Here is a 14,598-nt window from a genome sequence, read left to right on the forward strand (position 1 = left end):
AGGTGATCCAGGTCCCCATCAGACGGAGGCGGGGGTCTCCGGGTGGGGGTCACAGAGTGTGTTGATGGGCCGCAGGGAGGGGCAGCGCTGGGGGGGGGTTCTGCTGAATGTGGACTACATGATCTCAGTTGGGTCTGGACACAACAGTTCTGGGTCCTGCTAAGCCAGCTGGTCTGGCTTGCGCGCCTCCTTCAACTTGTTTGACACAAGGAAGCCTAACAACGAGCCCACAGCTGGACCTGGCGGGACGACTTCTTCCCGGCGAAGACGACGCAGCGGCGAGCGACGTGAGGATCAGCTGGACGTAATTTTAAAGACGGCAAGGACAGGAAGTAAGAGAAAAAGCTTTTAAATTTGTTTATGTTGTCATGGGAACCTGCTAGCACCGTTAGCTCATTTAGCCTCTTTTTGTTGCTCATGTCGGCGTCGCCGCCATCTTGTGCTGCGAGGAGGGTCACATGACGTCACCACCTGTGATATGACGTGACCCGGGGTCACGACCTTCCCTCAACGTTACGTGTGTGAACTTTGAACTCCATCAACGTGTTTAGACATTTTAGGTGGCCTTTTGTTGGGGTACCGACACAGTGGAAGGGTGGCTGAAGGGGCGGGGCTAAACACAGAAGGGTCACTTCCTCAATGGGAAAAGCAAGATGTCCTCCATTGTTTACTGGGTTGCATTGATTGGGACACTATGACGTCACTGCCCCACAACCCATTACAATATTGTAAATATTTAATACATTTTGTATAATAGCTTAAATCACATTGTCTTAAATCACATTATTGTATTACGTGTTATGAAATTTTTAATATAAATATTAATCAAATATAATGTAATAATACATGCCTTTGTGCCTGTCAATACATATATAATTATAGAAATAGTACAATAATAAACTCTGTCCCAACATTTTGTATGGGAGCCTGTACCTAATGAGGTGTCCACTGGGGGGCAGCAGAGTGCATCAACTTGTTGGAAAAAAAAACCTCATCCATTAACTTGGCTCTTCGTGACGTCGCCGTCACGTGTGCGTGTGTCCAGGTGTTCGCGCGGGCCGTGGAGATCATCGCCGCTGGACGGACTGTTGGCGGGAAAGTCATGCCGCTTTGAGCCGCGCAGGTGAGTTTTTCTCCGCCCACACACACACGCACTCGCACGCGCGTCACGAGGGATTATCTGTAGTTCTCGCAGCCCCGAGGACCGTGAACGCATCGGTGCGTGTTGTGTTCGGCAGACTGTTTGGACTTGTGTTCCGATCGGGAGCCCTCTTTATATTCGGGCTTTGGGCGGACTGCAGACCGGGACCGGACCGCAAGTGGGAACTTGAGACACATGCGGACTTCAAGTTTGGTTTTTACTCAGCAGGACTCGGTAAGGCTCCACTCATGATGATGATAATGATGAAGTTTGACGTTATAACACGTGGTGTTGACGTTCTTAATGCTTTTAATGTCATTTTTACTGAGGATGAAGCTTTTGCCTCCCAGGGGGGCACTTAAGTCATGTGGGGGTCTGTGGCAAAGGCAGGTGACACCCCCCACAAGCAGTTTGACACGCTTTTATCTTGAAAGAACCAAATATGACCGCATTATTGACTGATTTCATAAACGTGCATTGCAGTCATGCACTTTCGCGTCCTTGTGTATTTTATTTTGAAACACCTTTTCCCGTCACCTTCACACACAAGTTTTGCTTTTAATTTAGAAAGTATCATCATCAACATCATGTGGTGTGAAAACGATGAAGCGTGCTGGCTGTACAGCAAAAGTTGTGTTAGCATCGTTAGCGTGCGTGCGCGCGCGCGCTGAACATGTGGTGTGCAGGCAGAGCCGGGAAGGATCATACACACATTCCATCATGCTACCTTCATGTTGTCTCGACTTTTCAAAGTAAGAGCACGACGCTTTCGTTTCATCAACACGGCAAGAAGTGGCCTACTCAGGTAGTACTGTCGTGGTACTCTCGTGGTACTCTGGGGCCGCATGTGAAACTATTACTGTCGGTCATAACATTGTTGGTATGATGGTGATTGTTGCCGGGTGATGCGCGCGGCGAGCAGCAACACGTCGTCATGATTGTTGTCTGAGTCACGGCGGCGCGCTCAGCATGCGCGACGGTTGAGCTCTGCGTGCGGCTGGACGCTTGATCGTCCTCGGCGTGACAGCAAAGCGGACTATTTTTAGACGCCTCCCAAAATAAGAGTGAACTTTTTACCTCCAAACAACAAAAAGATGGAAGGCGGGGGAACGTCAACACAACTTCCTGGACGGGACACGTCCCCGTGCCTCCATCAGCATTATTGTTGTCATCATGAAATAGTTGGTCCACAGACCTTCATGGAAGACGCCAGTCTATCAGGAAGTCTCAAATTGAATACTTGCGTCAGTACACTTGAATAAGTGCAGTATACCGGGTACACTTACACTTAAAGGACCGTCTTACTTTCTTCTTCTCTCCTTTGTAATGGTGAATTGCAGCCACTTCTCTGTTATACGATAATAACTTTTTGCGTGTACCCCCTACTGCAAACAAGGGGGGGAGTTCCGCCCCCTCCCCTTCTGCAACATGGCCAAGATGGCGGCTATAAAGGGTGGTAAGAGTCACTCTGTACACTCAACATTTTGAGTGTTTTAAGTGCATGAACAATGTGCTGCATTTGCCATACTTGAGTGTGAACACAAAGTACACAAGTGCACCAATATAATACTTACATCAGTACACTTCAATAAGTGTACTTATAGATCCTGACAGTGTTGCGCTGTCCCAATCCATTACTGTCGTTGTACACTTACCGGAAACGATCACAATATTTACCTTCTTCTTCTTCTTCTCCTGTTGAGTACAACCTCGGCCGCCATTTTTCCAAGGTAGCCCCTCCCCTTCCGCTACGTAGCCAAGATGGCGACCATTGAGGGTGGTTGTCATTGCACACTCACCGTTTTGAGTGTTTAAGTGCTTAGACCGTGTATTGCATTTTGCCGTACTTCAGTGTGAACAAACTTATCCACTCAAAAAAAGTGTAAGTACGCAAGTGAACCAATACAATACTTCCATCAGTACTCTTCCATAAGTATACTTAGTTCCTGACAGTGTATTGTCGTCGTACACTTACCACAGATGATGATTGACGATGACTTTCCATCGCTACATGTTGCTCCTCAGCCGCCATTGTTCCCCTGTTGCTACGTAGTCAAGATGGCCACTATTGAGGGTGGTCATCATTGCACACTCACCGTTTGGAGTGTTTTGAGTGTACGGACTGTGTACTGCATTTTGCTGTACTTCAGTGCGAACACACTTATCCACTCAAAAAAAAGTCTAAGTAAGCAAATGAACTAATACAATACTTTCATCAGTACACTTCAATAAGTATACTTAGTTCCTAAATACTTCTGTGTGCACTTAAAGTATAAGTGTGCATGTGCACCAGTTGAGAAACTGTTTGTGTCTCAAATAGAATGCTTCCATCCGTGCACTTCAATGAGTGTACTTAGTTCAGAATCCTGCCAGTCTAGTGCTGTCCCAAAGTCATTGCTGTTGTTGTACCGGAAACGATGATCGCAATATTTACCTTCTTCTTCTTCTTCTTCTTCTTATGTTGAATACTTTCCACCCTCAGCCGCCACTGTTTCAACGTAGCCCTTCCGCTATGTAGCCAAGATGGCGACTATTGAGGATTTTCCACCGCTGCACACTCACCGTTTTGAGCGTTTTATGCGCGTGTTAACCCACTGAAAAGAGTTAAGTACGTAAGTGCACCAGTTGGCTGGAGGGAACAGTGGCGCAGTAGAAGGTAGCAGTCATTGATGAAATGTGAGTGTTGTGATGGCGTTATCTGCTCTCAGGACAAGTAGGGATGCACGGTGGGAGACAACCACCATGCACCCCGCGGGGCATCCTCCACTTGTGTGTACAGCACAAACGTTTGGAGGGAAAGCGTCAGCGATGACGTGATGTGTTAAAGACCTTTCTCCAATTAAATGAAACACTGTCGTCGTCTCGTGCGAGAGCCAGGGGGAGGCGCCGCCTCCTCTTCGAGTGGCGAGCTGCCAAGAAAACCTGCTGCGTGTTTGTCAGCGTGTGTGAACATCCTGTTGACCCCGCCACTTAAGAAGCGCTTGGGCACCAGTCACATGGTGGACACACGCACACACGCAGCATGTTTAGTACTAACTAGCCAACCAGTCGTCTTTATTCATGTTTTCCATGGGAATGAAAATTGGGGCGTGGCCCCAAAGCATGCCAGCATATCCAGATGCCTGAAGGGAGTTGGTGGGCGTGTCCAAGGGACAAATGGCGGCCTGCCTGCGCGTGCGTGGCGGTTCACAGAATGATTTGTGTTGTGTTTGTGCCGTTAATGTGGGCTTTGTGTGGGATTTCCAACCACAATTTTGTTCTTCTAGTAGAATTGAAGAGTGAAAAGTGAGCCGAGGACAAACAAGCAAGAGACTACAAAGCGAGCGGCAAAGATGGGGAGGAAAAAGATTCAGATAGCTCGCATTGTGGACGAGCGAAACAGACATGTAAGCACGCACACACGACAACATCAAAACACGTCATTGTGTTTCATTGAAACACTTTTATTAGCGCTCTTTATCACTAATCACACTACAGGCTAACAGGAAGTGCTAACATCTCACTCAGCAGACTTTTCAACATGACCAAAGTGGTAATCGGGTGAATTGTCCCTCAAACAGAAGCAGAACGTCTCCGCTAAGCCACCATTGATTGTCTTCTACCCCGCCTTCATCTCTTCGGCAAGCCAGCTTAGCGTTAGCATCGGCATTTCAACATAAAAGTCTTAGCTTTCAAACAATATACCCCTTTGCCTGTTAGCTAAGACACAGTGTTTACCTTGAAACACACGCAGTTTCTAGAAGTTAGCACTTTAAATGGGGAAAAAAAAATCTGTGGTAATTTTAAAATTATAAAGTCAAAATATCGAGAGGAAGTTGTCATTTTAGGAGAATAACGTAATCATATGTGGAAAAATAACGTTATAGTCACGTAAAGTTGAAAGATTCAAGAAAAAAGAAAAAAAAATCATTTTAGTAGCATAAAGTTGAGAAGAAAAAAAGTCGTAATATGAAAACCAAGCAAAATGGAAGACAGACAATTAGCTTGCGGGAAAATGTTATCGTGTTACAAGAATTAAGGTCAAAATGTTACGAGGAGAGAAAAAAAAGAATAGCAGAAATTGTATAAGAGCATAGTCAAAACATTAAGAGAAAAAAAGTCATGTTTACGGATGTCAGATATTGGCTTTTTTGCCGATATCCGATAACGCCGATATTGTCCAACTCTCAATTTCCGATACCGACTATGTGTAACATGACACATCTCCTGGTGAGTCTAATGGATAAAGCATCAGCATTTAGCTTGTCAACGTGGCTGTAAACAACATCTGAGAAATACCTGCCAATAGGCTTAGTGAGGAGAGGCGGCATAGAAAATGGATGGATGGAAAGGAAGGAGCGAGCGAGCTTGCTACTTACTAGCCACCCACGTTTGTTTACACACGTGAGAGGCGGTTTGATGAGGTTATCATTTGTGCGCCAGAAAATATGGGAGCCCGTAGGTACAAATAATGTTATGTGTTATGTTTATTATCTGCTTCATTATAGGGAAAAATCTCGATTTTTATGCCACTATCCAGCCGATGATGTCGATGGGCCGATATTATCGGACATCCCTAGTCGTATTCTGAAGAGGAAAAATGGTCACAGTTTTAAAAGAATTAACTAAGTCATAATATTATGAGAAACAAAAAAAATATTTTCATTTTTAGAAAATTAGGTTGCGGGCAAAAGTTGTAATATTACGGCAATAAAGTAAAAATATTAGAGTAAAGTCAAAATATGAAAAGAAAAAAGTCATATTCTAACGATAAAAAAGATGCAGTTTTAAAAGAATAAACTTGGAATATTACGAGGAAAAATAATGTCATTTTAGTAGCAATGACTTGAACTGTTAAAAAAAACCCACTATTTTATAAAAGTTGTAATATTGTGAGAAATAAAATCAAATAAAGTTGTAATTTTTGGAAAATTAGGTTGAACAAAAAGTTGCAATATTGTGGGAATAAACCAAAATGTTACGGAAATAAAGTCATAATATTATGAAAAGAAACTTGACAAGAATTAAGTTAAAATAGTTGGGAAATTAAAAAAACAACAGCAGAAATGGAAAAAGCAGCTGCAACTTTCTGAGAATGAAGCCAAAAATGAGAAAAGAGAAAAAAAGAGAAAAGAGAAAAAAAGGCACCGTTTTACAGAAATAAAAAAATAATCATTTAATAGCCTGGAGTGTGTGTAAATGTATTTTTTAAAAGCTGTAATATTATGAGAAACAAACAAAACTAAATAAAGTTGTCATTTTTGGAAAATTAGGTTGGGGGAAAAAGTATTAAGGGAATAAAGTCACAATATTTATGAAAAGAAAATTTACAAGAGGAAAGTTGTAATAGTTGGAAAATTGAAAAAAAAAACAAAAAAACAACAGAAATGGAAAAAACAGCGGAGAATAAAGTGAAAATATGGAGGGGAAAAAGACGTATTCTTAGAAGGAAAAAAAGGCGCATTTCTGTGAGAATAATATGAGAAAAAATAATGTCTTTAGTAGTATAGAGCTGCAATATTAAAGAAAAAAAACATTTTTTAAATCTGAATATGAAGACAAAAAAAAATTAAATTTGTAATTTTTGGAAAATGATGTGGGGGTGGGGGGGGGAGTTCTAAAACTATGGGAATAAAGTCTTCTTACAAAGTTGAAATAAACATCAGCAGAAATGGAAGAAACAGCTGCAATTTTACAAGAAGTCCAAATATGAAGAGGAAAGGAGTTGTATTCTTAGGGGGGAAAAAGGTGCAATTTTATGATAAGCTCGTAATATGAGGGAAAAATGTCTCATTTGAGTAATTTAGAGTTGACATATTCCAGAAAAAAAAATCTAATTCATAATATTATGATAAACAAAACAGAGTAAAGTGTTGATTTTGGGGAAATTAGATGGGTGGGAAAAGTTATAATATTATGACAATAAAGTCATAATATCCCGAAAAGAAAATGTACAAACATTATTTAAGAAGAAAGTTGAAATATGTGGAAAATTACAAAAAAAACCCAGCAAAAATGGGTAAAAAAAATTTACCAATTTGGCAAAGCTTTCTTGAAATCCCGTATATACATAACATTGTACACCCCCGGGGTCAGAATTAGCCTTTAGCTTGTGTTAGCAGTGAACAGCTAATGTGTTAGCGGTGTAAACATTCATGGCTATGTGCTAGCAAGGAAGGCTAACACGCTTCCTTGTCACAAACATCAAAAAGTGCATGTGACGTCCTGTCAGCGCTCCCGTTGGGCAAAACATTCCATCCGTTCATCCACAGCCGGTTGCTAGTGCGACGTGTACGTGCTCACACGCGCACTAACAATTTCTGGCTGCGCTTTATCTTTCCTGTTATGACAGGAAATGCAGGCACATGTGCTTCCTGACGGCCCCCCAGCATGGCATGTCGATGACTGTCGAACTGCGTCTGTCCCCCAGGTGACCTTCACCAAGCGTAAGTTTGGGCTGATGAAGAAGGCGTACGAGCTGAGCGTCTTGTGCGACTGCGAGATCGCGCTCATCATCTTCAACAGCACCAACAAGCTCTTCCAGTACGCCAGCACCGACATGGACAAGGTTCTGCTCAAGTACACCGAGTACAACGAGCCTCACGAGAGCAGAACCAACTCTGACATCGTGGACGTGAGTCACACACACACACACACACCAAATACCCACAGATTTTTTTTCTTCTTGCGTCGGTTGGAGTCGCAATTTCCCTTATTTTCCGAAAAACACTGACAGGTGTGAACAGAATCACCTGACTCTCCTCATAGGCTGCACCCACCCGGCCGTCCAATCACTTGACGGAAAGTTGAAGCGTCAGCCGCAACGCAGGCCCGTCAGTCGGGTCCAAACAAGACATGAGCAGAACCCTGCTGGCACGAAAAGTCGCATCAGGGTTGCCGGCGGCGGCCGCGTGGATGATTACGCTAACCGTGCGGATTACGCTAACGAGCTAAACTGGATTGGTGCAGATTAGGGAGGATTAGGGAGCCCGTAAACCTGCTTCTGACCGGGAGGCCATGAGGTGGGCCGCGTGGGCTAACACACCTGCAACGTGTACACGTGTACACGTCATCAAAGATTATTTTCGAAACTTTCAGAATATACACACATAATATACATACAGAAACAAAAAAGGTTGAATTTATTTGATAAACAAAAACTTAATAATTATGACCATGGGTATATGAGTATATGGGGCCACATTGACCAAATAAAATCTGAGATTTTGAGAATAAAGAAAGTCGTAAATTTACGAGAAAAAAGTCGTAAATTTACGAGAAAAAAGACGTAAATGTACGGGAATAAAGTTGTAAATTTACAACAGAATAAGTTGTAAAATTATCGTAAATTTATGAGGGCAAAAGCCGTAAATTTAAGAGAAACAAGTAATACATTTATCGGAATTTTACGAAAATAAAGTAGTGAATTTACAAGAGGAAAAAGTCATAAATTTACAAGAAAAACGTTGTAAATTTATTGTAAATTTACTCGACTAAAGTCATACATTTACAGGAAAAATGTTGTAAATTTATTGTAAAGGTACGAAAGAAATTTGAGAGCAAAAGTTGTAAATTTAAGAGAAACACGTAAATTATCATAGTTTTTTGAGAATAAAGTAGTAAATTTACGAGAGAAAAAGTCATAAATTTATGAGAAAAACGTCATAAATGTATCGTACATTTACGAAAGAAAAAGCTGTAAATCTATTTTAAATTTACGAGAAAAAAGTTATACATTCACGAGAAAAGTCCGAAATTTACAAGAATAAAGTAGTCCATTTGCGAGAGAAAAAGTTGTAAATTTATTGTAAATTTATGAGATGAAAGTTGTAAATTTACGAGAGAAACAGTTAATTTTAACAGTAAATTCATGATGAATTAAATACACTATTTTTGTTGCAATTTTTTTATTTTTTTTGGGGGGGGGGGGGGGGGGGTTCTAATAATTTTTTCTGGATTTCAAATGCTTTTAGTGTTTGATTGGATAAAAAAAAAACAAAAACCAGCCATTTCTTTCCCTCTGTGGTGTTGGCTGCTCCCGGCTGCTAAGTGGCTGGAAAGCAGCCGTGGTGTAAAAATAGCAGTGAGGAACGCTAAGAATAGCACGCAGGCTGCAGTGTGAGCGTGGCGTGAATGAGTGTGCACGATGATGGAAAAAAACAAAAAAAAGAAGAAAAAAGAACTTTTGGCTGAGTAACCAGCGCTTACTTCCCCAAATGCTTCCTGTAGGAGGGGCCCGCTTGCTTCCTCCTCCTCCTCCTCTTTGGAATCCATGTCGCTCAGTATTGTTTATCAACACGGCCACCGATGTCGTTGGCATACTGGCATCTGCTGCTTTTTAATACATGAGAAACTCCATGAAAGAGCGTCCCATCAGAGGACAATGTCATTCGGGGCGTACAGGGGGGTGAGCGATAACCTTGTAGGGTCATGCATCTTGAGCCTGCCAGGCTAGCGTCTCACACACACACACACACACACACACACACACACACACACACACACACTTCACCAGCCCCCCCTCAACCACAAGCACCACTGCGACCCCACCCTCTGTAAAGCCTAACAGGTGGACATGACTGGGATGACTTGACCCTGTGTGTGTGTGTGTGTGTGTGTGTGTGTGTGTGTGTGTGTGTGTGTGTGTGCGTGCGTGTGTGTCTGTGTGTGCGTGCGTGTGTGTGTGTGTGTGTGTGCGCGCGCGTGTGTGCACGCGTATGTGTGTCTCTGTGTGTGTGTGTGTGTGTGTGTGTGTGTGTGTGTGTGTGTGCGTGCGTGCGTGCGTGTGTCATGACTTATTTCAGCTTTGAATTGAAGTTTTTCTTCTGCAGTCCGAGTGCTGCAACATGAACTTGATCTTATGGAAAGTATGTAACATGTTTGTGTCTCCCGGATAAGCGGAGGAAAATGGAATGGAATGTTTGTGTCTCACACGCTCAATAACAAAACAAGAACGTCGCCTTTTATCATCTTCATGGCCAATGATCATACAGTATAAATTATATACATTATTAGAAATACACCCCCCCCAATATATTAGTGTTGCAATGCTTCCATCAATATTCACATGCTTTTTCCATCCATCCATCCATCTTCTATGCCGCTTATCCTCATTAGGGTCACGGGGGCATGCTGGAGCCTATCCCAGCTGACTTCGGGCGACAGGCGGGGTACACCCTGGACTGGTCGCCAGCCAATGGACAAATAGACAAATATAGACAAACAACCATTCACACTAACATTCATATTCACATGCTTTTCATTAAAAAAAGATATCATTTTATAATTGCGTTATGTAATTCTGTTTCTTTTTATTAAAAAAATAATAATTTATTAAAATCAAGATGATGTATCTTATTTATTTTTCTGAATTATTTCAATTAAAATTTGAATGAATAAAATTGAATTAAAATAAAAATTATGTATTTTGTTTTCAGAATTATAATTATTTAAATTCAAACATGTTGAAATAAAAGATGTATTTTTCATAATTATATTTTTGTATTTAAAATGTAAATACATTCTTATTAAATAAAATCTAAATTATCATATTATGCATTTAAAATTAAATTAAATTGAAGTAAAGTCAATGTTATACAGTTTTTAATTTTATTATTGCAATAATTCTATAAATTTTGTAGTGAAATGTTTTAAAAACAGAAAACCATTCAAAATAAATTAAAATAAAATTGAAATGAAAATGTAACATATTTATTCTTCATAATTATATATATTTAATTAAAATTTAAATGAATACATAGATTCTTATTAAATAAATGTTCATAGAAAGTATAATATATATTGTACATTTTAATTTAAATTACATTAAATAACAAATGTTATAGTTTTTATTTTTGCAATAATTGCAATAATTGCATCAATTATTTCATTAAAAAGAAAGCAATTCAAAATACATTGAAATGAAATTGAAATCAATATCAGAATTATTTGTTTTTCACAATAATTTATTCATTTTTTGAAAATTAAAATTTAAATAAATTATCACATAAATTAAATTATAATGTAGAAAATTATAAATAAATTGTATATTCTATGTTGTCAATTGTAAATGAAATAAAATTTTAAAAATCCAAATGTTATAAAGCTTTAAATTTTAAAATGGCAATAACTGATATAAATGATTTAATAAAATGTTCTAAAACTAGAAGACAATTCCTACAAATGTAGGAAACAAACAGCAAGCAGCACAGTAAGCCATGATTATAAATATAAATATAAATATATATTTGAAATCAAACACTAATGTAAGAAACAGTATCAAGTATCAAGTATCATTCCTCTACCACTAAAACTCCCTCAAAAAATATGTTCTTGTACTCTTATGCAGTAGTAACGATGTGTACATTTTTCACATCAAGTCTTTCCTTTCATAGCATCATCATCCATCGTGATTTATTTATGCATTATTGGTCTTATAAAAGGTTTAAATGTGACACGTGGTCAGAGGGTGAGGTTGAATATCTGCAGTCATGGCGCCGCCCAGTGGCCGAATGAGGCATTGCATCCATTTGAACAGTCGGAGTTGTGCAGTGAAAGAAATCCATGAGCTGTCCAAGTAAAGTCCAAGTGTCGTTGTGGTGCAGACGCTGCGTAAGAAAGGCTTAAACGGCTGCGACAGTCCCGACATCGAGGCCGACGACTCTGCGGGTCAGAGCCCCGAGGCGGACGACAAGTATCGCAAGATCAACGACGATATCGACCTGATGCTCAACAGACAGCGAATCTGCGTGAGTACGCGTTCGCGGCACGGCGACATGGCCGCAGGGAGATGATTGGTTGACATCGGCTCTCTGCTACCTCCACCCCACAGGGGATGCCCGCCTCCAGTTACGACATGGGCGTGGCCCTCCCCGGCGGGAACCCCTCTGGGCTGCTGTACTCCCATCCGGGCCTCGGGGGCGCTGTAGGCAACCACAGTCTGCTTCCCATACATCACCCCTCCCTGCAGAGGAACAGCATGTCCCCCCAGCGGCCCCCCAGCACTGGAGACACAGGTAGTCGTTGTGTTTAAAAGTATCGTTTTATTTATGATTTTATCTACACCACACTAAATAAAACATGAAATGATACATGAAATAAATGGAAAATAAAATGTAATCATTTTAATAGTTAAAAAATACTACCAAAAAGACATTTAATTTAAGAAAGATAACATTTATATTAATTACCTTAAATCATTTTGATAGTTAAAAAATACGAAATAAAAACTATAATACAGTAATAATACAGTTAATAACTTCAAAAGAAGTCAGCATTTATATTAATGAAATCAAATCATTTTAATAGTTAAAAACATGCCTAATAAAAAAAGGGATGAAATAACAGAATAAATAAAAAGAAAATAGCATCATTATTATAATTTTAAAAAAGCGCTACTAATTAAAAAATATTAAATAATACATTAAATAAATAAAAATAAGACGTTTATATTTAATGTAATTTAATAGTTAAAAAAATAAAATATAATAAAATAATACATTAAATGCATAAAAAAGACAACATTTATATTAATTAAATTAAGTCATTTTAATGTTTAAAAAAATACTAAATAAAAAAAACATTTAATACATTAAAAAAATCAACATGTTAATTAAATTAAATCATTTTAGTAGTTAAAAATACTAAATAAAAAATAATGATTCAATAAATTAAAAAGAAGACAACATTTATATTAATTACATTTTATCATGTAAAAGTTAAAAACATACTTAATAAAAATATCCTAAAATAATAATTAAATATAAAGAAGACATTTATATTGTATATGTATCTATCTATAATTACTAATAAAAATAAATGTATATAGGATTTTATTGTATTTTATGAATATTTTTAAACGTATATAATTCTGAATATTTTTTTTCAGAACGGGTGTAGTGTGTGTACAGTATATTATGGTATGTGAAAGTTATATTTCCACGTATGTCGTTCAGGCATGCTGGGTTCGGAGCTGCCGAGCACGGTGGTCAGTGTGGGTAAGACGTCATCATCATCATCATCATCATCATCATCATCATCATCATCACCATCCCTTTTATGACACCTGTCAGTCATTCACATCATTTATTTTATTTTTTTTTAACCAGGAAATGGAGGCTACAGCACCCAGTGCCCTTCCCCCTCCTCGCTCATGTCCCCAGGGGGAGTGGCCAAGGCCATCCAGGACAAAAGCCCTCCTCCACCCATGAGCATGAGCCGCAAGCCCGACCTCCGACCCCTAATGGCGGCCACCAGCAAGTGCGGCAACATGCCGAGCGTTGTGAGTCTCACACCTGCTCAACGCTTTTTATTTTTATTCTTTTGGTGTTCCCCTTTGTCAATGACTAACTGCCGTCTGCACCTCACTGCTGCCCTCTAGTGTGAGGACTTTGACCTCATGCTGGTAAGACCGCGTCTTTCTTCTCTGCTGATTGGCTCACGCAAGCTAGCTAGCTAGCGAGCGAGTATTCATAACGCATAAATAAACATTATTACAATTAAATAATTGATGCAAATATATAAATATTTATAAATGAAGTTGAAAATAAGCTATCATTTATTTGTATTAAATGAAAGAATGATTTAAATTTAGGGGCATCCTGTGTTGTTGTGATTGTTGTCATGGTGACTGCCTGTTGTTGCCCACAGTGAGCACAAGAGGGCACTGTGTGTTTAGTTTTTTTTTTCTAACGTGTCCTACTGTCCTGCAGAACCAGAGGATCAATCACTCGCAGACCGCGCAGACGCTGACGAGCCCGGCCGTGTCCGTGTCGGCCCAGTCTCTTCCCGGCGGGGGGATGGGCGGGTACCCGTCCTCGTTGTCCTCTTACGGCACAGGTGAGTCTGCTCGGGACCGCCCAGTGTTCCTTCAGAACCCGGCTCAGCAGCCGCTGCTGTGTTCCCGCAGAGTTCTCCCTGGGCGGAGACCTCTCCTCCTTGTCTGCCTTTGGATCTACTGGTCTGGGATCAGTGAGCGGCTGGCAGCAGCAGCAGATCCAGAACCTCCAGCACTCGCCGCTGGGACACATGGGGTGAGCCAGAACCTTCTTGTTGTTTGAGGATGATGATGATGATGACTCTCCTTTCTTCCGTTACTTCCGTCTAGAAACTTATGCCACAACTCCAATCTCAGCTTCCCGTCCGGACACCAGAACCTGCACATCAAGTCTGAGCCGGCGTCCCCTCCCAGAGACCGCGGCGCCGCCATGGTGGGCACCAGGTTGGGAGGCGGGGCCACGCTGGCGGGCCACTCCCCGGCCAACAGCGCGTCCAGCTGCGGGAGCTCGTACGAAGGGGGCGGCGAGGAGCACGACGACAACTTCCTCTTGCGGCCGTCCGGCCAGGACGACCGCCACAGCCCGTCGGTCAAGCGCATGAGGCTCACCGAGGGCTGGGCCACATGATGGGGGGAGGTTCGAGGGGGGTGGGCCTCTCCGCAGCCGGAGGGGGCGGGGTTGTTAGCGACGTTACCTTCTAGT

At 40.9% G+C, this 14,598-nt stretch overlaps 1 protein-coding gene across 5 annotated transcripts; it reads left to right on the plus strand.

The window, feature by feature from the left end:
• Positions 1-117: 117 nt before the first annotated feature.
• On the plus strand, positions 118-14,523 carry LOC129170378 (myocyte-specific enhancer factor 2C-like). Of its 5 annotated transcripts, none has more exons than XM_054757850.1 (12): positions 118-332; positions 1,046-1,123; positions 4,408-4,527; positions 7,551-7,754; positions 11,725-11,868; positions 11,952-12,135; positions 13,075-13,116; positions 13,228-13,400; positions 13,500-13,523; positions 13,831-13,957; positions 14,028-14,151; positions 14,226-14,523. In XM_054757850.1, exons 3-12 carry the CDS (start codon positions 4,474-4,476, stop codon positions 14,521-14,523), a joined length of 1,374 nt encoding a protein of 457 aa, XP_054613825.1. In that variant the 5' UTR covers positions 118-332; positions 1,046-1,123; positions 4,408-4,473. The 5 variants fall into 5 exon arrangements, with proteins under 5 accessions (XP_054613825.1, XP_054613823.1, XP_054613827.1 ...); XM_054757848.1 differs by having other exon boundaries at positions 4,411-4,527; XM_054757852.1 differs by lacking the exon at positions 13,500-13,523 and having other exon boundaries at positions 4,411-4,527.
• Positions 14,524-14,598: the final 75 nt, after the last annotated feature.

Source organism: Dunckerocampus dactyliophorus, chromosome 17 (assembly GCF_027744805.1).
Source record: "Dunckerocampus dactyliophorus isolate RoL2022-P2 chromosome 17, RoL_Ddac_1.1, whole genome shotgun sequence".
NCBI classification, from domain to species: Eukaryota; Metazoa; Chordata; class Actinopteri; order Syngnathiformes; family Syngnathidae; genus Dunckerocampus; species Dunckerocampus dactyliophorus.